The sequence below is a fragment of the Salvelinus sp. IW2-2015 genome, linkage group LG28, assembly GCF_002910315.2.
Source record: "Salvelinus sp. IW2-2015 linkage group LG28, ASM291031v2, whole genome shotgun sequence".
In the NCBI taxonomy this organism is placed as follows: Eukaryota; Metazoa; Chordata; class Actinopteri; order Salmoniformes; family Salmonidae; genus Salvelinus; species Salvelinus sp. IW2-2015.
The window spans coordinates 27715815-27739970 of record NC_036868.1 but is presented as its reverse complement, the minus strand read 5'-3'; the positions used below and the strand labels follow the sequence as shown (position 1 = coordinate 27739970).

Genomic DNA, 24156 nt, shown 5'->3' with positions numbered 1-24156 from the left:
ATCTTGTTTACTTCTTAGAATCTCACGGTGAAGAAGAGGATGACGAAGCAGAGGAGGATGATGATGAAAGAGACGAGGCAGAGGAGGCTGGAGAGGGGAACGACAGACCGTACAACCTGAGACAACGCAAGACRGTACAGAGATACGAGGCGCCACCTATAGGTAATGAAAAACATTGATTATTGTGTGATTGTTCTGCAACGCTAAGGGTAGTTTCCTGGACCCAGATTTTCCATTGAGCGTGCCTTATAGTAAAGGAGTAGTCTTAATGTAGGTCTGGGAAACTGGCCCTCTGCCTGAAACGTTCCTTTTCCTGCGTAAAACCATTTCCTGATATTGTCTTTGTTTTATACTTCTTGAGTGCTGCTGCTTTTAACATCTTGTGTCTCKCTGAATGCGTTCCAGAGCCCGTCAACAGAAAACAAACCATCCCCTCCCTGTTTGACACCCACAGATCCCCAGCAAGGAGAAGCCATATACGGTGGGTGTTGTTCCCCCCCATGAAAAATAATTTCAAAACACTGCTTACCTAAAGTACGTTGACATGGAGTGATTTGTTTTTTGTCCTCCTTTCCTCTCGTCTGGTCCAGAGTGAAGAAGCATGCCATCCACAGTAGCGACACRACGTCGTCGTCTGACGAGGAGAGATTTGAGAGGAGGAAAAGCAAAAGCATGACCCGGGCCAGGAACAGGTGAATACCTCTCCTCCTTTTTCTCTGTCACTCACCTAGTGGATTTTGATATTAGATACAATTTATTAATGGCTTTTCACTAGGTAAAACCACTTTCCGTTCACCACCTGTCCTGTATAGCACATTAGCTTCACTTCAAACCCGGTGATACATGGCAGCCGTTATGCAACTGAAAGCTCACCACACATTGACTCATCTTTATCACCTGTATTTATTTATAAAGATGTCTGCCTTTGAACCTGCGAGCAGAGGACCTGGCCAGTGGGGTGCTGAGGGACAGGGCCAAGGTGGGAGCTAGCCTCGCTGATGTGGACCCCATGAATCTGGACATCTCAGTGAAGTTTAACAGCGTAGGAGGGCTGTCCAACCACATCCAGTCTCTGAAGGAGATGGTGGTCTTCCCTCTACTCTATCCAGAAGTCTTCGAAAGGTTCAAGATACAGCCCCCGAGGTAAAGACCAAAGTCACCTGGAAACGCAGATTAATTCATGTTCAGACATATCAAGCATGTATCCTCTTTTGTTTGCAATTTAGAAATGTGTTATTTAATTACAACCAGACAGATGAGGAAAAACAATTTAGCATTTTTTGCATCATGGTCACAATGTAGTTCCAAGGTCAATAAAAAACAGATTGTCTCTGCTTTAAACAAATTTACCTCTCACTCGCTCCTCTCCCACAGAGGGTGTCTATTCTACGGCCCACCAGGTACAGGGAAGACSCTTGTAGCACGGGCTTTGGCCAACGAGTGTAGTCAAGGAGACAAAAAGGTGTCTTTCTTCATGAGGAAGGGAGCCGACTGCCTCAGCAAGTGGGTCGGCGAATCAGAACGACAGCTACGCCTACTTTTTGACCAGGTGAGCATYAGTAGGGCTTGCGGTGACAGTGTTACCGCCACACCCYCAGTCATGAGTCATGATTAGGGCTGTTACGGTGACCGTATTACTGCAACACCGGCGGTCATGAGTCATAACCGCTGTCAAATAACACGTGATCYTTTAGTCACGGTAWCTAGGCTTCTCCAAGCTCGGATGCTGCTGATGGTTATTAGTAGCCAAACTTGCTAACTGCCTGGTACTCAGCACTTTATTGTCCCTCGAATCACTCTGACATCAATGCAAATGGTTTAGAATATAAAATCAAACACTTCATGAGAGCCCAGGAGCTCATGTTGCGCAGCATTTCTGTTGGCTATGCAACTGCGTAGAGTTTTTTTTAATGGCCTCTATAAAAAATAGGAGGATCCCATCAGCTTTATATAGGCTAGGCCTGCTATATTTATTGATCAACTTTCCTAATATTAAGCACATTGCTTTGCTTTACAACAGGACGATAGCCTACCTGGCTGGCATGAAAATGAACCACGGGAAAAGCGTTCTCCATTCGCTATTTAAGTCCGTAGCTGACATGTTTTTTCCCCCCCATGTTCCTGTTCTGAGACAGGTGCATGATAATGGTCCATTCTGAATCAAAACTAATTTCACACACATTATTTTAAGAGCTGTATCACAACCGGTCGTGATTGGGAGTCCCATAGGGCGGCGCACAATTGGCCCAGCATCATCCGTGGTAGGCCGTCATTGTAAATAATAATTTGTTCTTAGCTGACTTGCCTAGTTAAATAAAGGTTAGGTAAAAATGATTTAGTATATGTAAAGACAACATTAAATGAAGAATATCCTGCTGTGTGACATTAGCCTATCACTTGTGTATGATGTATTATCACTTGTGGATGATGCCCAGCATGTGCAGTTTTGTGACTTTTTCAAATCATAGTAGCACACCTCATGTAGCCTTGCCCATAGGCCTATATGTTTTGATACGATTTATATCACAACTAAAGTCACCAAATAGGCTCTACACCGTTTGTAAAGCTTAACTGGCATACATACGAGGTGCCTGAGTTAAGTTTGGGGAAGATCATTTTCACCATAAAAATGCATCTTTATTATAAAAAGTGTTTTCCCGCTAATTGATTGCATTTTGGAACATTTGCGCTTATAGCCTATTGCCGTATGTGCAGTGCTGCGCTTATAATGTGAAGAAATAGCCAGTTGATCAATATTTTAAGCTAAATGTTCTGATCTGTTGCATCAGCCTCATTGCTTTTAAAAGTTTTTTTGAGGCGAGTATTCATTTGGGATCTATTGCATCCCACAACTGTCCCAGACTATGTTTGGAATATTTATTTATTGCACAGAAGGACAAGTAGAATAGAATTGGTCAACCTTTGTACTATGGGGGATAGTAGATTAAAACAGGCCAGTGATTCTCCTGTTCATCTTGTTGGCTGACGAAAAGTAAATGTGGACAGTTCTAATATCTTCAATATGCGCCTCGGAATTCGATATGAGGTGCGTGCGCATTTGCATCCCCGATGTCTCTCTTCACTTATAGCCTTAGCTGAGATGCCTGTGAGAAGATCTGATCACATGACGCGCATTGGCTAATAAGAATTGAGGTAGCTGAGAGTGCCCTGTGAGTGAGTTTTTTTGGAGCACGGCAGCCGGGAGAAGGGAATTATTATATTCAGCCCAAGGGCAAAATGGCCTCTTTGGCCACAAAAGGCATGGATRTTTTTAGGGGMCATTATGGCCACACAAGGGGGATGCCGCCAGGAAATRCGAGGCCTGGTGAGAATCTTATCAAGTGCTTGTCAAATTGTGAATGAGAGACTGGCCTGCACAAGAAACATATCAGAGCTCATGCCTTTAATGCAACTTCTTTCAAATCCTCATTCGTCGCATCATGCAGCCTTAGAATGTATAAAAAATCTAAACATATAGCCCAARGTTTGTATTACAACTGAAGTTGCTAAATTAAGCATTTACCGCTCAACACAGAWTAGCCGCATGTGCGCACTTCCTTGGAAGTTGCTTGGAGAAAATATTTAATATTATTCAGGTATGTTCAATTGTATTCTTCATACTATAAAATAACACTAAATAATGCCACGGAATTCTAAGCAAATCTTGTCTGCTAAATGAACTAGTGTAGCCCACAGCCATATGGCATAGCCATATCAGGGCCTAACATAAGGACAAGTCAGAGTATGCTATCCTTGAACACTAGCATTTTGTCACACCTGCAATAACATCTGCTAAATATGTGTATGTGACCAATAAAAATGTGATTTGATTTGTTCTTCTGAAATAGGCTATGTTTTCTTCACATCATGTTTCTTTAGACCTGTCTAACAGGCTGACTACACCGCTCGTGTCGCGTGCGCAAGCGTTGCAAAATAAATTTAGAAATATATATTATTCAATTATTGCACCCATTCTGCTCGCGTGCGTGCGTCTGAGTTGTCAAAGGCTAAAATAGAAGTCAGTTCTATTTGTGACGCAAATCGTGGTGCAAGTCCTGCCTCTCCCATCTCCTCATTGGTTTATAGAAGCAGGTACCATTAGGCCGTTAATGGCCTGGTACTCAGGGCTCTAGTGTCCTTCTAACCACTCTGACGTCAATGCAAATGCAATCGAATATCACATCAAACACTTCTCATCAAAACAGGATCGTGCTTTTAAAACTCACCTCATTGATCAATTTGAAGAAAAGTTCAACAGGTTGAAATTGAGTGGAAAACATGGTCGTTGTGGATGTTGTTTCAAAGCCTAACACACTGAAATGGACAGCGCTTTCTAGGGTGATGATTAATTCAATATGTTCATACGCATATTAGAGCTTATGCATAGGCATATATATGAGCCCAAGCCACCACCCCCCAAAAAAGATAACTAAATGAAAAGGATTGGGCCCTTATACAGTGCATTCGGAAAGMATTCAGACCCCTTTTCCACATTTTTCGAAAATTTATTAAATCGATTTTCCCCCCTGATCAATCTACGGTACACACAATACCCGATAATGGCAAAGCAAAAACTGTTTGGTTTTTTTAGCAAAAAAAATAATTATTCAGACATTTACATAATTATTCAGACCCTTTACTCAGTACTTTGTTGAAGCATCTTTGGCAGTGATTACAGCCTCGAGTCTTCTAGGGTATGACGCTACAAGCTTGTCACACCTGTATTWGMGGAGTTTCTCCCATTCTTCTCTGCAGATCCTCTCAAGCTCTGTCAGGTTGGATGGGGAGRGTCGCTGGACAGCTATTTTCAGGTCTCCAGAGATGTTCGATTGGGTTCAAGTRCGGGCTCTGGCTGGGCCATTTCAGAGACTTGCCCCGAAGCCACTACTACTTTGATTGGTAGAGTGCTGCAGAGATAGTTGTCCTTCTGGAAGGTTCTARCATCTCCACAGTTGAACTCTGGAGCTCTGTCAGAGACCATCGGGTTCTTGATCACCTCRCTGAACAAGGCCCTTTTTCCCCGATTGTTCAGTTTGGCCGGGCGGCCAGCTTTAGGAAGAGTCTTGGTGGTTCTAAACTTCTTCCGTTTAAGAATGATGGAGGACATTGTGTTCTTGGGGACCTTCAATGCTGCAGACATTTGTTGGTACTCTTCCCCAGYTCTGTGCCTCGACACAATCCTGTCTCGGAAKTRTATGGACAATTCCTTTGACCTCATGGCTTGGTTCTTGCTCTGACATGCACTGTGCCTTTCCAAATCATGTCCAATCAATTTAATTTCACCACAGGTGGACTCCAATCAAGTTGTAGAAACATCAAGGATGATCAATCAAAACAGGATGCACCTGAGCTCAATTTTGAGTCTCATAGCAAAGGGTCTGAATACCTACTTAAGGTATTTCTGTTATTTATTTGGAATACATTTTTAAATGTAAATCTAACGTATTGGACCTTTTTCAAATMATAACTTTTACGCTCAACATCGCCACTTCATCACTTCACTTCACTCACTCCGGAATGGAAAAAATATACTTTCTATTTTATTCAGCTAAGTTCAATTATATTCTTCTTACTATAACATCATGTAATATAAAATAATGGCACGGGACTTATGAGCCTATCTTGTCTGCTAAATGAACAAGCCTAAGGCATGGCGCATTGCCAGATATCATACAGTAGGCCAACTCGTATTCTGTTCTTCCAAAAAACTTTTTGTTCATATCATGTTTCTTTAGAACTGCCTAAAATAAATATTGGATTAATTGTGATGGTACACATTAAATAGATTTATTAGGCTTTTTAAATTGTAGATGTTCCAAAGGCGCGCATGCGTAGAGGCCTGGAGACGCTAAATGTTTTTGTTAACAGTCAATTACTGTGAGACCGGCAGTCTTTTGCATGACAATAACCGCCTGACAAAATGTTATGACCGCCACAGCCCTAGGCACGAGCCAAGTGTCAGGACAGTGTCAGGTAAGGTATTTAATAAATAATTCCCTATCTGTTTATATTGTGCTTACTTGGTCCAGTTGCCATCCAGAATACTCTGTGTTCAGGCTAGSTTATGCTCCTCTAGCCCAGACTTATGTCGTGTGTTCTGCTCTCTTCCAGGCMTACCTGATGAGGCCCTCCATAATCTTCTTTGATGAAATAGACGGGCTGGCCCCAGTGCGCTCCAGCAGACAGGACCAGATACATAGGTACTATATGAACTTGGAGTWTCTGTTAGACATCTCCATTTGATGATGGTCTCTGACAATCAATAATGAATGTGAGTGATCAGTTTTTAGTAATGGTTTGACCATACTCTCTCCCTATCCCTCTCTCCTTCCCTTCTTTAGCTCKATAGTGTCCACTCTGCTGGCGTTGATGGATGGTCTGGACAGCCGAGGGGAAATCGTGGTGATCGGTGCTACCAATAGGCTGGACTCCATAGACCCTGCTCTACGGAGGCCTGGACGCTTTGACAGGGAGTTCCTCTTCAACCTGCCTGACAAGAAGGTGAGGAAGTTGCAATCATGTTTAGGATTATGGCACGATGAATACACTATGAAATACATTGTTGGTACTTGTTTTATACTGTAATCTTAATAATTTAAGTCTGGCTGTCATAGTATACTGAACAAAAATATYAACGCAACTCAACAATTTCAARGATTTTACTGAGTTACAGTTCATGGAAGAAAATCAGTAAATTTAAATACATTTGGTAAGCCATCATTTATGGATTTCACATGACTGGGCAGTGGCGCAGCCATGGGTGGGCCAGGGGCGCAGCCATAGGCCCACCCACTGGGGAGCCAGGTCCAGTCAATCAGAATGAGTTTCTCTACAAAAGGGCTTTATTACAGACAGAAATACTCCTCAGACAGTCCTGCAGGTGAAGAAGCCAGATGTGGAGGTCCTGGGCTGTCATGGTTTGAGGTCGACCGATTAATCGGAAAGGCCGATTTTAATTAGGGCCGATTTCAAGTTTTCGTAACAATCGGAAATCGGTATTATTATTATTATTTTTTTACACCTTTATTTAATTGTTATTTAACTAGGCAAGTCAGTTAAGAACACATTCTTATTTTCAATGACGGCCTAGGAACGGTGGGTTAACTGCCTTGTTCAGGGGCAAAGCGACAGATTTTTACCTTGTCAGCTCGGGGGATTCAATCTTGCAACCTTACAGTTAACTAGTCCAACGCTCTAACCACCTGATTACATTGCACTCCACGAGGAGCTTGCCTGTTACACGAATGCAGTAAGCCAAGGTAAGTTGCTAGCTAGCATTAAACTTAATTCTTATAAAAAACAATCAATCAATCATAATCACTAGTTAACTACACATGGTTGATGATATTACTAGTTTATCTAGCGTGTCCTGCGTTGCATATAATTGATGCGGTGTGTATCGTTTCTCCAATGTGTACCTAACCATAAACATCAATGCCTTTCTTAAAATCAATACACAGAAGTATAATTTTTTAAACATGCATATTTAGCTAAAGAAATCCAGGTTGCAGGCAATATTAACCGGGTGAAATTGTGTCACTTCTCTTGCACGCAGAGTCAGTGTATATGCAACAATTTGGGCCGCCTAATTTGCCAGAACTTTACGTAATTATGACATAACATTGAAGGTTGTGAAATGTAACAGGAATATTTAGACTTATGGATGCCACCCGTTAGATAAAATATGGAACGGTTTTGTATTTCACTGAAAGAGTAAACGTCTTGTTTCGAGATGATAGTTTCCGGATTCGACCATATTAATGACCTATGGCTCGTATTTCTGTGTGTTGTTATGTTATAACTAAGTCTATGATTTGATAGAGCCGTCTGACTGAGCAGTGGTAGGCAGCAGCAGCCTGTAAGCATTCATTCAAACAGCACTTTAGTGTGTTTTGCCAGCAGCTCTTCGTTGTGCTTCAAGCATGCGCTGTTTATGACTTCAAGCCTATTAACTCCCAAGATTAGGCTGGTGTAACCGATGTGAAATGGCTAGCTAGTTAGCGGGGTTTGCGCTAATAGAGTTTCAAACGTCACTCGCTCTGAGACTTGGAGTGGTTGTCTCCTTGCTCTGCATGGGTAACGCTGCTTCGAGGGTGCTGTTGTCGATGTGTTCCTGGTTCGAGCCCAGGTAGGAGTGAGGAGAGGGTCGGAAGCTACACTGTTACACTGGCAATACTAAAGTGCCTATAAGAACATCCAATAGTCAAAGGTATATGAAATGCAAATGGTATAGAGAAGAATAGTACTATAATTCCTATAACTACAACCTAAAACTTTTACCTGGGAATATTGAAGACTCGTGTTAAAAGGAACCACCAGCTTTCATATGTTCTCATGTTTTGAGCAAGGAACTTAAACGTTAGCTTTCTTACATGGCACATATTGCACTTTTACTTCTTCTCCAACACTTTGTTTTTGCATTATTTAAACAAATTGAACATGTTTCATTATTTTTTGAGGCTAAATTGATTTTATTGATGTATTATATTAAGTTAAAATAAGTGTTCATTCAGTATTGTTGTAATTGTCATTATTACAATAAATAAAAAAAAAAGTGCCGATTTAATCGGTATCGGCTTTTTGGTCCTCCAATAATTGGTATCGGCGTTGAAAAATCATAATCGGTCGACCTCTAGTCGTGGTTATACGTGGTTGTGAGGCCAGTTGGATATACTGCCAAATTCTCTAAAATGACAGCGGCGGCTTATGGTAGAGAAATTAACATGTAATTCTCTGCCTGAGTCGTGGCGATTAGACCGACTTGTGCTCTATCTGGTCTGCGTCTCAGGCGATTGCTCTGGCAGTGTGTTTCAATCGTGAGAATGCATTGAACATCTGGTGGACTATTCTTGCACAGCATGCATTCACCTCTCTAAACTTGAGAGACATCTGTGGGCATGTGTGTTGTGTTTGTTAAAACTGCACATTTTAGAGTGGCCTTTTATTTCCCCCAACAAGGGCACTGTGTAATGATCTGCGGTTTATCAAAGCTTCTTAATTGGCACCCTGTCCAGGTGGATGGATTATCTTGGCAAATAAGAAATGCTCACTAACAAGGATGTAAACAAATTTGTGAACATAATTGGACAGAAATAAGCTTTTTGTGTATGAAACATTTCTGGGATTTTTTTAAATCTTGGCTCATGAAACATGGGACCAACACTTTACATGTTGTTTATATTTTTGTTCAGTATATGTTTTTGGAGTTTTATCCTTTCAGTGTGTGTTCCAGCCGCTCCTGTGTGTCTGGGTGAGCGTGTACAACACACATTAGTCCCAGCCTAGTGGTTTGTCTGCATGTGTCAGTCAAAGCCCAGTTGTGTGTGTGTGTGTGTGTGTGTGTTTGTCAGTCCCAGCCCAGCTACTTGTGTAGTCCAACCCCAGTGGTGTGTGTTTGTGAGTGACTGACTGTGTGCGAGTCCCAGCCTAGCGGTGCATAGCAATCCCCTCTACCCGTTGAGCTGTCTAATTGGTTGACTCCTGTCGTTTGCCCTCACAGTGAGATTCTGAATAATCAAAGCCCAGTCTGTTTGCTTCTGTCAGCAGAGAGACACACAAATACAGAGACACTCAGCCGGCAGACCTCAGCAGAGAGAGACCTTGCTGATCAGAAACCCACTGTGGTGTGAGCAGGGTCGATAGTGACTTTTTTTTTTTTTTATTGACATATTTTTCTTTTTCTCTCCATCCCTATATTTCTCTCGCTCTTTGTCTGTCGGTGTTGTCTGTCTCTCTCTTTCTTTGTATTATTCTCTAGGCCCGAAGACAAATCCTTGAGATCCACACGCGGGACTGGAATCCTAGACTGGCTGAACAGTTTGTAAATGAGCTGGCTGAGAAATGTGTCGGTAGGAGACAAACTCACATTTTATTAACGTTTACAACTACAACATTTTATGTTTAGTCTACTTCTTTTTCGGTTTATTCATTTAACCTCTCCACTCCCCTGTTCCAGGTTACTGTGGCGCAGACATCAAAGCACTTTGCACAGAGGCGACCCTGGTGGCACTGCGGCGTTGCTACCCCCAGATCTACGGCAGCAGTGTTAAGCTGCAGCTGGARGTCAGGTAACCATGCAGAGGAGAAGGAAACTGAAAGAATAACAAAAACATAGTAATAGACTGGAATCAATTGTCTTGTCTGTATGGGGTGAATCCTAACTTCCATTTAAGTTACAATTCATGCAGTCTCTCCCATTGACATCAAAGCATGATTAAGTGAAAATTTGATTTAAGTGGCGGTTAGAGTTAGCCTTTAAATGTGTTTAATATGTGGACACTAAATTTCCCTTTTGGATCAAGTATTGATCAATCTTATCTGTGTCCAACAGTACCATCGTGCTGGGGCCTGGGGACTTCAGCCATGCTCTGCGGACCATCGTCCCAGCTTCCCAGAGAGCCCAGGCTCCTCCAGGCCGAGCCCTGGCCCCCAACATACGCCCCCTACTAGCAAACACACTGGCCACGGTGCTGGAGGTCCTGCTCCGAGTCTTCCCCCACGCAGAAACACAGCACAGGGAGAGTAGAGGAGGTAATATGTTTATCTTTCTTCTTTTGCCTCTCTCTCTCTCCCTCTCTTTCCTGGTAGCTAGGGTCACAATTAGCTATTTTTTTCCCTAGGATTTATTCAAATAACAATGGGTAGGCAAAGCAGGTTTTCGAAAAGTTTCGTTCYAAGTATTGGTAGAAACTTTCATCAGGCACTGTTTGAATGAACACTTTCTGAAGCCTTTTACAAAAAAAGTTAAATGTTGACTGCGAAGTAGGCCTACCTGGCAGAATATCATGATTTGTATCATCGCGGGGCATTTGTTTAGCAAACTCTGCCATCACATACAGTACAGTAAAAAAACACCGCTAGCCAAACACAACGGCCTCTTGCTAGGCGTGTCGTTGAATTAAAGGGCAACTGCACCCRCCATCTTTTTATTTATTCTTCCCAGACCTCAAAAGTGGGCTCCTGATTTGGTTGAAGCATTGTTGTGGACTTAGAACATCCCATGTGTGTAGTTTTTCTATAAGAAAAGTGTGATATTTGAGTGAAAACCTGATGAAATAAGGAAACCTGGAGAAACTAAACGGGGAACACGTAATTTACCAGAAGATCGAACAGATTTTATAGGGCCCTACAACTGTCGACTTACTGTTTGTAATCGCTAACAATAACAACCTTTTTGAGATTGCGGCAAGGTTGTATTTTGTAATTTTTTCCCTCCAAACAATTACTGGAAATATGATATTGTCAAGTTAAAATGTAGTTACTTACTTACGTTGGTCATTATCGGCTATAGCAGGGTTCCCCAATAGGCATCCCGTGCGCAATTTTTATTTTCAGAGCAAAATTAATAAGTATACTGGCCCAAAACCCATTGTATCCATCTCTGTGTGTCTCTCTGTGTTTCTCTSCCGTTAACTGAAAAAGTTGGTAGCACCAGTGGAACCCTGTTAAGACATTTAGGGAGGAAGGTGTGCTATCTCCCTAATAAACCATGATGTCTCCTCTAATAACACTAGAACTTTCTCTAGCCTTTATTCTTGCTGGAAAGGCCTGTTAATTAGGCCATGCCTAGGCCTATAAGCATTTTGATCTATTACCTCCATATTTTTGTATGTCTCATCATTTTATTTCACACACACACACACTTTGTTTGACTGACATTATTTCCTCCTGTCCTTCCTTCCTCCCTGCTAGACGTTGACAATCACCTGCTAGAGGAGGTCAGTGAAGAGGAGACGGATGGAGCAGCTCCCTCCATCTACAACCTCCAGCCGGGATCCCCAAAGACACAGACACACCCCTCTACGGCACACACACCCTTCCTACACTTCACCATGTGAGTCTGCCTCTACCTACGCAGCCTCTACCCCGTGTTTTAATGCCACCTTATGGCAACAGGTAGAATGACAGTCAAACCACAATTCAGTCCTGTCATCAATATATATATATKTWTTTTTGGTCCGCTCAGATTTTTAACTTGTCAGCTCGGGYATTCGATCCAGCAACTTTTCGGTTACTMTCCCAACGCTCTAACCACTAGGCTACCTGCCGCCCCCAATACAGGCCAGGGAAGATGAATGTTCTCTATTTTATTCAAGTCGATCTAAGAGGCACTTTATCTTATATAGACGGCTAATATGGTCAAAGATGATTAGTGTTTCACGGTATACTGGAACTTGTGTACTTTTTCAATATTAGAACATGAAAAACGGTTCAGTACTAGAATCTTTGTTACTTTCGGTACTTCTGTCATGTGTCTCACGTTGTATACTGATTGAGAGGATCAAGTCTATCAACGTCGCTGGTGTCCTCTTTATAGCARGAACTCACCGTGCATGCCTATTGCCTGCTCCACTTACTCATTGCTAGAGCCAGCTATAGACCAGGGATGGGTGTGCCGCGTCCCCCCTTTTGAAGGCCCTCGGATTAAAAATACATAAATTAGGAACTGTCGGTCTCAATTTACTGTTGCGTGTTAGAATAGTACAATACACAAGGTTCAATATTGAAATTTGGTTGTTGATCAGCAGTTTTTGTCAGTCACTGATGGTCACTCAATTAGCCCATGTCAGCTAACATTTTTTAGATTGGTAAATTAGMCTTGCGAAAATTAGTCTTGCGTCCAGCTATCTAAACTTGTAGTAATCATGGTCGTATTACCCGCCGGGGGCCCCCAATAATTTTGTTAGTCAGTCCAACTCAGATATCATATTAAAAACTGAAAACATTTCTCCCCTCCCMATTGAAAAATGTGTAGAATTGCAGGAAATTAACTGTAAAACAGTACATTTTTCTCCACCAATGGCTAAATATATYTAAACTTGTTTTAAACCTGCAAAGGTTTGCTTTACGTCCCATGCAAACATTTGTAGAATTGCACAAAATTAACTCTTAACTGGGTATGCAGACCTACGGGCAACTGAGGCCCCTCATGATCAGTTCAGATTTCTTGTGGCCCCCACGCCCCATCAAAGTTACCCATCCCTGCTCTAGACTGTCCTGGCTACATCATGTTAGCTCCCCATTCATGCTGCACTGAAGTTGACACACTTGAATAATGSAACACGGCATGTTGAAACTATTACTGCTCATACTATAGGCTAGAACACCTAACAATGGACGAAGACACCAGTAGCTTCCAGCTTTGTAGGCTTACTTTCCTTGCTAGCTTACAYCTGAAGCTAACAACAATTCACTACCCTTGTACTTTGTGATAATATGCAATATGTTGTTGATCAGTACAATTAAATAAGTCCCAAATTGAAGGGAAACATATTGTCACCTGTAGCCCCATGAAATCAGCCAAAACAAGCTCAATAACACAATGCATTCACCTGTATTGTCTAGGCTACATCTTGATTAACCCAGTTTATCAATAGAGATTTACCATTCAAATAAATTATTACCGTTATGTGGTTAGATTTGTTTTGACCAAAGTCAAAATGATTGTATAATTGATTCATTAATGCGTATACATTACTGTCTCTGAAAAAATGTCGACCTCAAARATTTCAAATGTAATGATGTTGAACTCAAAAGATGCCTAACGATTAAACAGAGCAGTAGCAGAGTTTCTATCCCGTGATGCCAGGRTTGTGGGTTTGTTTCCCACGAGGGACCAGTACAAAAAAATGATGAAACATGCAATTGTGACTTTGTCTAATACAAAAAAAAAAATTTTTTTTTTGCTGTGATATTGGTATCAAATTAAAAAAATATTTATGGAGATTATAGTCCTTTAACAGTTTTATCAAACCTCAAATAACTAGAGACTGATAACCTAATTGGTGACGTAAGAACACATTTAAAAGATAGAAGCTGATTCTCCTTCTCTTTTCCTCCTTCCAGATCAGCCCTTCACCAGCCCACGTCGTACCGGCCCCGCCTGCTGCTGGCGGGCCCCCCCGGTTCGGGACAGAGTTCTCACCTGGCCCCTGCTGTGTTACAKCACCTGGACAAGCTGTCTGTCCACCTCCTAGACTTGCCCACACTCTACTCTGTCAGCGCCAAGACACCCGAGGAGTCCTGCGCTCAGGTAACACGCATGCATGTGTACACACACACCCCTATCACACATATATCATTGCATCTGTTTTAGGCCAGAATATACTCATCGCAAATGTATGATGTCTGGCTGTGTGTGTTCCAGGTGTTCCGTGAGGCGTGTCGGAGCGTGCCCAGTGTGGTGTTCATGCCCCACATCTGTGATTGGTGGGATTCGGTCAGCGACACGGTGAAGAACACCTTCTTCTCTCTACTCCAGGACATCCCCTCTTTCACTCCCCTCCTCATCCTCGCCACCACAGAGACGTGCTACACACAGCTACCACAGGAGGTAGGCTAAACACACAAGTCCTTCATCATATTTCCTCTCACTCCACCTCTCCCTTTGTCTCTTCTCCTTCTGTCTCTCTCCCTAAATCTGTCAATCCCTTCTCCGACTATGCAGAGTGCCATCTCTGAGTTAGTCCGCTCATRGGGGATTAGAATAGGAATAAAGAAAGAACCAAATTAGATATTTATGAGCACCAGCGCTGTTTAAAGCTTATTTGTCTTTTTTGTGTTAATGTGASTRAAACATTACAACAAAATAGTTGACACGTTATAAATCGCTCTCTAAGGTCTGCAGTGACTGACATGACAAGGAGAACTTCTGATGCACTACCCAATTTCGAAATTGCACCTTGTGCATTCTACTATTACAACTTTCAAGAGTAAGTTGAATGTCGCTCCCCCCTCTGTATCTGTGTGCGGCTCCCTCCCCCTCTGTATCTGTGTGCGGCTCCCTCCCTCCCCCTGTATCTTTGTGCGGCTCCCCCCTGTATCTGTGTTGCGGCTCCCCCCCCCGTATCTGTGTGCGGCTCCCTCCCCCCCTGTATCTGTGTGCGGCTCCCCCCCCCCCCCGTATCTGTGTGCGGCTCCCTCCCCCCTGTTTCGTGTGGCCCTCCCCTGTGTCTGTGTGCGCTCCCCCCCCTCTGTTCTGTTGCGGCTCCCTCCCCCTCTGTATTCTGTGCGCTCGCTCCCCCTCTGTATCTGTGTGCGGCTCCCTCCCCTCTGTATCTGTGTGCGGCTCCCTCCCCCCTCTGTATCTGTGTGCGGCTCCCTCCCCCTCTGTTCTGTGTGCGGCTCGCTCCCCCTCTGTATCTGTGTGCGGCTCCCTCCCCTCTGTATCTGTGTGCGGCTCGCTCCCCTCTGTATCTGTGTGCGGCTCCCCCCCCTCGTATCTGTGTGCGGCTCGCTCCCCCTCTGTATCTGTGTGCGCGCGCTCCCCCTCTGTATCTGTTGTGCGGCTCGCCCCCTCTGTATCTGTGTGCGCTCCCCTCCCCTCTGTGTCTGTGTGCGCTCGCTCCCCCTCTGTATCGTGTGCGGCTCGCTTCCCACCTCTGTATCTGTGTGCGGCTCCCTCCCCTCGTGTCTGTGGCGGCTCCTCCCCCTCTGTACTTGTGCGGCTCCCTCCCCCTCTGCGTCTTGTGCGGCTCCCTCCCTCTGTTCTGTGTGCGGCTCGCTCCCCCTCTGTATCTGTGTGCGGCTCCCTCCCCCTCTGTATCTGTGTGGCGGCTCGCTCCCCCTCTGATCTGTGTGCGGCTCCCTTCCCCTCTGTATCTGTGTGCGGCTCCCTCCCCCTCTGTGTCTGTGTGCGGCTCGCTCCCCCTCTGTATCTGTGTGGCGGCTCCCTCCCCCTCTTATCTGTGTGCGGCTCCCTCCCCCTCTGTGTCTGTGTCGGCTCGCTCCCCCTCTGTATCTGTGTGCGGCTCCCTCCCCCTGTATCTGTGTGCGGCTCCCTCCCCCTCTGTGTCTGTGTGGGCTCGCTCCCCCTCTGTATCTGTGTGGGCTCGCTTCCCCTCTGTATCTGTGTGGGCTCGCCCCCCCTCTGTATCTGTGTGACCCCCCCCTGTATCTGTGTGACGATCACTACTCCCCCACTCTGTATCTGTGTGACGCTCACTACTTCCCCCCCCCCCTGTATCTGTGTGACGATCACATACTCCCCACTCTGTATCTGTGTGACCCCCCCTGTATCTGTGTGACGCTCACTTACTCCCCCCCCCCCCCTTGTATCTGTGTGACGCTCACTACTTCCCCCCCCTCTGTATCTGTGTGACGATCACTACTCCCCCACTCTGTATCGTGTGACGCTCACTACTCCCCCCCCCCCCTGTATCTGTGTGACGCTTGCCCCCCCCCCCACCCTCGCTCCCCCGCTCTCTCAATTCAAAAGGCTTTATTGGTGTGGAAAACGATATGTTTACATTGCCAAAGCTAGTGAAATAGACAAACAAAATGAATGAATAAATAAGTTAAAAGAATGTAGACATTGCAAATGTTATATTATTGGCTGTGTACATAGTTAAAGTATGTAAGAGAAAATAAATAAACAGATATAGGTTGTATTTACAATGGTGTTTGTGGTCCACTGGCAACAGGTCACATATTTCTACTGTGGTACTTCACCTAATAGAAATGGGAGTTTATCAAGTTTGGATTTGTTTTCATGTGAAATGTCTATCTCTCTGGTCATACAGTTGGCAGGAGGTTAGGAAGTGCATCTCGGTTTCCACCTCATTTTGTGGGCGGTGGGCACATAGCGTCTCTCTGTCTTGCTCAGTGTCTCTCCCCTGTCTGTCTCTTTCTCTCTCCTCTKTCTCYCTCTGTCTGTTGGTGTCYCGCTCTCTTTRCTGTCACACTKTCTCCTGTCTCTCTCTCTCTGTCTGTCTATTGGTCTACATTGGGGGTGTTCTGGCACTGGGTTTAGATGGTCTTAGTGTGTTGTGTTGTTTTGGCACACATAGGTGACAGCTGTCCTCTCAGCAACACTCCTTGACATGAGGTGTCATCCCTACACAGCCAACAGACCACCACCACTCTTACACTACCAGCATGGGAGAGAAGGAATAGAGAGGGATGGGCAGGGAAAGAACGACGGATGGCGAGAGAGTGACAGAAAGAGAGAGGGGGAAGGCAGGTGGTCCCAGCTGCCAGTGTCCCCAGCACATAATAATAATATATTACATTTCTATCGTGATTTTCATCATCTTGTAAGAATATTTTGAAGATAAATTCACAATGCAGAGGACGAGAGTACTAATGGTCAATAGGGAATTGTCAATGGAAATAGTTGGTTCAGTTCAACAGCTGTTTAGAATCTGTGGAATAGCAGTCCTGAACTCAGAGCTATGTGTGCCATGTTTTCATTGGTCTYTACATTGAGTCTGGAGCAGGATACTTGTTATTTAGCCATTGGCCCAGTTATACTGCAAGGACTTCTGATTTGTCAACCCCAGGCTAGGGTGGGGGGGTTATAAATGGCATCCTGTTTCTTTGTTCTGTGGAGAAAAASTGAGGACAGGCAAGACAGAACATCTGCTTCCCAACATAACATCTATAATTMGTCCTTCTCAAATAAATCTATTTTCTCCCCCTGATTTGCTTTGGGGTTTGTGTTGCTAGCAATCTCATAGCGCTTCGAATGCAAAAAAGAAACAAGCAATACATCACGAGTAMCCTAGCTATAGTTAGGCCAACCAATAGAGACCAAGTCTTTGAGTGCATGCATCCTCCATGTCAGGGATCCATGCCCTCACAACATCTGGGCTGGAACTAGGGTGGGTGAGCTGGAGGTAGAGTGGTGGTACTTTAAGTAATGGAGGTGGGGCGTGGTTAGTGTCTGGTAAGCGGTCTCGGAGGCTGAACACGGTGCTTTCAAGCCGAGCAAGAGGTGGGTAGATGTGGTGGTAGAAGTATGGACGTTGGGGGTTAGAGGTGCCTGTAAGGMTTTTTTTGTGCCCGATCCGAGTGACTCATAGCTGGGCTTCAGAGGCGGAGCGAGTCCCAGTGTGTGTGTTCTGGTGGTCTGCCAGCGTTGTCACACCTCTGTAGAATCATCCCTGTCGCTCTCTCTCTCTCTCMCTCGCWCGCACGCACACTAATCCCCCACCCGTGGAGCTGGCAGAAGCATGCGGTGGTGGTGATGGCAGAAGTGTGTTTCAAAACGCATCAACAGCAGGCACAACCTCTTCACTTAATCCATGCTATTCTATTCTCAAGAGATTGTAAAGCCAACACAAGTATGGGGGTGAGACCATTGATTAGTTCATCTCRGATCAATAAACCAATCAATGAGCACTAGCTGCTTTTGAAGTACAGCATGTATATGTCTCTGTTGTAAAGTCCTGAGAGACACCATAGATCTCCGCTGTCATTGAAAACAATGGCAACAGACAGTGACGCGCTTTGTTTTAGTTTCTTTGTTTGAGTCCTTTAAAGTGTGAAATGAAGAGTCCATTTTGGGTTCTTAGAAAACAATGGATGCCCTCTCCAATCATGTCGACTGGAGAGGGCGTGAAGGTAATTGCTCTCTTTGTACTAATGTTTTAGCTGACGCAGAGGCCATATTCAAGATGTAATTCAATGGAGCAATTGAGCACGCCACACACAATCAGCAATACCGAAATCATCTTCTCTCTATTGTCCCTTTCCCTTTTCAACATTTGTTTATGGATCCATTCATACGAGTCTCATTAAGTGGCAGCCCTCTCACTTGTTCTATAGAGAAAATGAGGAGCTGGAGTGAAGGAGCAAGAAGAGGGAAGGTGAGAATTACGCAGGGAGAGGGCTGGGGAAGCAAAGAAAATTAGGGAGACATAAATACCTTTTTGTAATTTAGCAGACCAGAGGATTGGTTATTCTTCCAGAGCAGTGTAGATGCTCTGCTTGGCTTTACTGCTCTGCTCTACTGCTCCTCAGCCAGAGAGCCCTCTACTCCCTCCCTCTCCTCTGTTCATCCCTCTCTCACTCCACCCATCCCTCCATACCCTACAGCCTTGACCATGCTGGAGTAAAATCATTAGCTGGTGTGTGCTGTGCTCTGTCTCCCTTTCTCCCTGCCTGCCATGCTCCCTTTCTCCTTCCCTCGTTTTCTCCTTTCCTTGTCAAGGAATCTCTGGCCCAGGATGGGCCAAGAAAGACCGGAGAACAGAGGGTGAACGGAGAAAACAAACTTGTCAAAGAACGAGGATCAGTGTGTGGAACTGAGGAAGGCATGGTAGGAAGTGAACAGCAGGCTGTGGAATAGAAGCTGTGTGAGCCCYCCCTCAATGTATTCTGCACAGTGATTGGAAGTCTAGGGTTGTGTACTATACAGTCGTTTAACTATGCCTGCCAGATGAGTAACCTTTCCTGAGACCTGAAGACTTCTCTTAGCTCCCAATATTAAAACCTAGGCTTTAGCTCAGTTGGCTAACGTGGTCTCTAGTCCTGTCACTGYCCGGGGTTCAATACCAGGTCGGTAACTTGAGCTGACTCGGCTGTGACCTTTGAATGACCCCCCTYAAGTGTCATGACCTTTTGGCCCAACTGAGGTTGTTTGTCTTGTTGAGTCAGTATATTCAAAACCACTTTGAATGCTAGTACAAACTACACGACACGACCAAAAGTATGTGGAAAACTGCTTGTCAAACATCTCATTCCTAAATCACGAGCATTAATATGGTGTTCCCCCCCCCACCTTTGCTACTAGAACAGCCTCCAGTCTTCTGGGAAGGCTTTCCACTYGATGTCGGAACATTGCTGCTGGGACTTGTTTCCATTCAGCCACAAGAGCGTTAGTGAGGTCAGGCACTGATGATGGGTTCGCGTTGCAATTCACCCTAAAGGTGTTTGATGGGGTTGAGGTCAGGGTTCTGTACAGGCCAGTCAAGTTCTTCAACACCGATCTRGACAAACCATTTCTGTATGGACCTRGCTTTGTGCATGGGACATTGTCATGCTGAAACAGGGAAGGGCCTTTCCCAAACTGTTGCCACAAAGTTGGAAGCACAGAATCGTCTAGAATGTCATTGTATACTGTTGCYTTAAGATTTCCCTTCACTGCAACTAAGGGGCCTAGCCGGAACCATAAAAAATAGCCCCAMACCATTAGTCCTCCTCCACCAAACTTTACAGTTGGCACTATGCATTCGGGCAGGTAGCGTTCTCCTGGCAGCCGCCAAACCAAGATTCGTCCGTCGGACTGCCAGATGGTGAAGCGTGATTCATCACTCCACAGAATGCATTTCCACTGCTCCGGAGTCCAATTGGCGGCGAGCTTTACACCACTCTAGCCGACGCTTGGTATTGRGCATGTTGATCTTAGGCTTGACTGCTCGGCCATGGAAACCCATTTCATGAAGCWCKCGGCGAACAGTTTTTGTGCTGATGTTGCTTCCAGAGGCAGTTTGGAACTCGGTAGCGAGTGTTGCAACCGAGGACAGACAACTTTTTTGCTTCATCACTTACCMGTCCCATTCTGTGAGCTTGTGTGGCCTACCACTTCACGACTGAGCCGTTGTTGCTCCTAGATGTTTTCACTTCAAAATAGCAACACTTATAGTTGACCAGGGCAGAAATGTGAAAAACTGACTTATTTGGAAAACTCCCCGGGTTCGCTTGTCATTATTCCCGTACCACACACTAGACTACTGCAACACTCTTGCCCCTGCCACATTGTTGCCACAGAAGAGATAAGATGATGATGTGCAGGTTCGCAGAAAATTTTATTTTATGTTATTTCGTGATTTGTCAAGGACGCACAGAAATTCAAAGTGTGTGGAATTTTTAGGAGATATTATTTGTTTGCAATATGTGATCTATAGGCTAAGAGCGCTTCATAAGCTGTTTATTGATTGGGGAGATTGAATAGTGTGAGAAGACAACATATTTGGGTACAAAAGACATGGGGTACGAAATCTTTTTTAGCTCTTAAAGGGGCAGTAGCCTACCTTGGATGTACAATTTACAATTACAGCATTATTTATTCTGCACTTATTCTATTGCTATTTATTCTGTTACCAATCAAATGTACATGTTTAATAGTATCTTCTGATTACAATTATTATGTCTCATATTTTAAATAAATGCAATTTATTAGCTTCCAAAAGGTAAGTAGGTATCTAGCTGTCCGYTAACACATCCTGATTGAATGGCTTGTCCTGCACTTTCTAAAAACCTGCWAATTCAACTCCAGGTATCACAGCAAAATATTTTGTTGCATATGTGATCAAATTGGTCACACTGCTATTTATAGAACATGCTCTCATATTTAATTTGGGACGACGTGGGCGAACCTTTGTTTAATAGGTTGAACGCACTGCCGTACTAACTTAATTCAACACCTGTCTGCTGCTACTTCTGAAAATTACAACAAAACTGTCGTCAATATTACATTGGCTTAGCTCTTCAAAACATCAATATTACTTCAATAAAGTCTAGGCAAATCCAAGAAGATTCTTCTGATTCCGTACACCAGGCACACATCCATTGGCTATCGCGTAAATGAGCCGGTTCTACTGTTTTTGTTCATATGGTTCTTATTGTCTCTCCCAGGTGAAGTTGATGTTCCAGACGATGTACGGGGAGGTGGTCAGTCTGTCTTCACCTGGAGAGGAGGACAGACGAAGGTTCTTCATGGACCTGCTACTGGTACAGGCTGCTAGAGCGCCATCCCACAGGAGACACAAAGGTACTATGAATTCATACAAGCATGCACACAGACGCACATACACACACGTGTAATACTGTATCATATTCTAACCAAGCTTTTACAATGCTGTCCTGACATCGTTCTCAGCGGGGTGCTGAGAGAAAAGAGTCATTTTCATCTTAGATTTATCTRGCCTTTCTGTTTTCTCTCTCCTAACCTAAAGTAGCAGGCAAAAAAMAAACTCCTGAGCGGCATTTCTTTCTTTCTGGTCCTGACGATGAACAAATAAAACTGTCATGGGAGGTTCTCTTCTCTGCACTGTTGAACCAATCCAGTAAATGTYGAATGGTTAAGATGGAGTGTCGCCTTGTTAACGTCTTAAAGCGGAAGTCGGGCTTTCTCCATTTCCCCTGAAAGCCAGATGCGTTCAGTTGTTAGCAACCCCGCAGACAGTGCCCCTCTCCTGACACACACATTGCTCAAACGCAGTAACCACCGTACAACTCAATTCTCTGAGCTGTTGAATCATCGCTAGATTTTTGCTTCACTTGAAAAACATACATTCCTAGATAATTGAATGTGGGCGGACGAGTAGGAACGCCATGACTTCCATAGCTTCCTGTAGTACTCCACGGCGCTCTCCCCATCTCTCCTGCTACCATACTCTCCTTTCAAACTCTCTCTCCTCCACTCCCTCATCCCTCCATACTCTCCCCTCCATTTCCCCCTATCATTCACCTAACTATTCTCTTCCCCAACCTCCCTTTCCATCTGTTCCTTCTCAGTGTGAGAGAGTGGTCCACCGGGGCTTCCATGATGGCACTCCGCTTTCAAATGGAAATACAGCAAGCAACGGCGATTGCAGCATCCTCATTGATGCAAGGCAGGGGTCCCACACATACACACACGTATTCGGACACACGCGGCTCGCATAGCCTTATTGATGTGAGGCAGGGGTCCCAGCTCTCCTCTCTTCGGGGGTTCCCCGTGAATAAAACAGCAGCCCTACTTCCATAAGGGGCTGCTTGTAGGGGTGGGGAGTTCAGGGGGAGGCTGGGGAGATTCAAGTGGGAGAGAGGGAGCCCGCTATGAACCGAGCACAGTTACCTATGATTACACTCATGGACGATGATGCTAATGTGAAGCAGGGCTAACAATGTTGGAAGGCGCCTGGGGCTAGTGGACCAGAAGAGGAGAGGCAAAGGGAGAGGAAGCACAGTGTGTAACTAGACTGTGCTGAATCCCCAACTAGGGCTGTAGCAGTCATGACATTTTGTCAGTCGGTGATTGTCATGCAAATAACTGGTGGTCTCACGGTAATTGAACATTAACATAAACACGTTTCGCATCTCCGGCTTCCACACAGCCTACAAAGCCACTGATGCAGACCTTTGGAAGATCTACATTTTAAAAAGTCAAATAAATCCATTTAATATAGCCTACACCATCACATTAAATCCATTATTTATTTTAGACCGGTCCAAAGAAACATGATAGGAYGAAAATCTAGCCTATTTCAGAAGKACAGAACAGCATATTCTGAGTCGTCCTTATGCTTGGCCCTGGCTATGAGGGGCCCTGGCTACAAGTTCATTTAGCAGACAAGATTTGCTTAGAATTCCGTGTCAATATTTTTTTAGTATTATGAATACAATTTAACATAGCTGAATAAAATAAAGGATATTTTCAACAAACAATTTGTGGCTCAAATCGGTCTTATGTAGCAAAATTTGAAATTGTGTGTTTTTTTTTTTTACATTGGATAAAAGTATTGACTCAGAGCTACAAAATTACACCACAATTGAGGAACAATGGGAAAGTTATTTTGCTTTGAAAGTTGATAAACTTGTAAACTCACTTTTGAGAAAATGYCCTTTGACTGTTATGGTACTACTATTGGAGAGCCCTTTGTRTACACCCATTCAGCATCGTTCACACCCTCTTAAGCGTCAGGTAGCCTAGTGGTTAGAGCGTTGGGCCAGTAACCGCAAGGTTGCTAGATCGCATCCCTGAGCTGACAAGGTAAAAATCGGTCGTTCTGCCCCTGAGCAAGGCAGTTAACACGTTGTTCCCCGGGCGCAGAAGACGTGGATGTCGATTTAAGGCAGCCCCCGGCACCTCTGTTTCAGAGGGGTTGGGTTAAATGTGGAAGACACATTTCAGTTGAAGACATTCAGTTGTACAGTTGACTAGGTATCCCTGCTTTACATGATCCCATATGTGTTATTTCATATTTTTGACATCTTCACTTATTTTGCAATGTAGAAAATAGTAAAAATAAAGAAAACCCCTTGAATGAGTAGTTGTGTCCAAACTTTTGACTGGTACTGTATGTGTGGAATTATTTATTTAGAATGGCCCCTACAAAGAAACGTCATCCGTACCCTGCACTCGAATAGCGAATGGAGGTTAAAGTTTTCAATAGGCCAGGTAGGCTGTACTGTTGTAAAGCGGATTAATGTGCTTAATTTKTAGAATTTAGCATTAACTTTAGCAGCACGAGAAAGCTGGAATCCTCTTTTAAATAGTGGCCAGTCAAAACTTTTCACCCGCGATTGCGCAATGACTGAGCTTATAAGAACACGTGTTTCACAAGGCTCTCTAGAATCCAACTGTTTCAGGGGTCTCGGGCCACTTTAGTTAGTTGTGATACAAACCTTATCAAAACATATAGGCCGACTATGATTTGAAAAGACGGGGGG

General features: G+C 44.3%; 1 protein-coding gene across 1 annotated transcript in view; it reads left to right on the top strand.

Moving 5' to 3' along the window:
• Nucleotides 1-24156, top strand: part of LOC111954484 (ATPase family AAA domain-containing protein 2B-like) — a 136502-nt gene that overhangs the window by 41954 nt on the left and 70392 nt on the right. Inside the window, exons 7-20 of the mRNA XM_023974262.2 lie at nt 19-162; nt 406-481; nt 591-692; nt 916-1143; nt 1375-1549; nt 6112-6200; nt 6342-6501; nt 9758-9848; nt 9956-10067; nt 10331-10530; nt 11692-11833; nt 13846-14032; nt 14147-14332; nt 21358-21493. Coding sequence (XP_023830030.1) covers nt 19-162; nt 406-481; nt 591-692; nt 916-1143; nt 1375-1549; nt 6112-6200; nt 6342-6501; nt 9758-9848; nt 9956-10067; nt 10331-10530; nt 11692-11833; nt 13846-14032; nt 14147-14332; nt 21358-21493 — 2028 coding nt within the window. The remainder of the gene's footprint in view (nt 1-18; nt 163-405; nt 482-590; nt 693-915; nt 1144-1374; nt 1550-6111; nt 6201-6341; nt 6502-9757; nt 9849-9955; nt 10068-10330; nt 10531-11691; nt 11834-13845; nt 14033-14146; nt 14333-21357; nt 21494-24156) is intronic.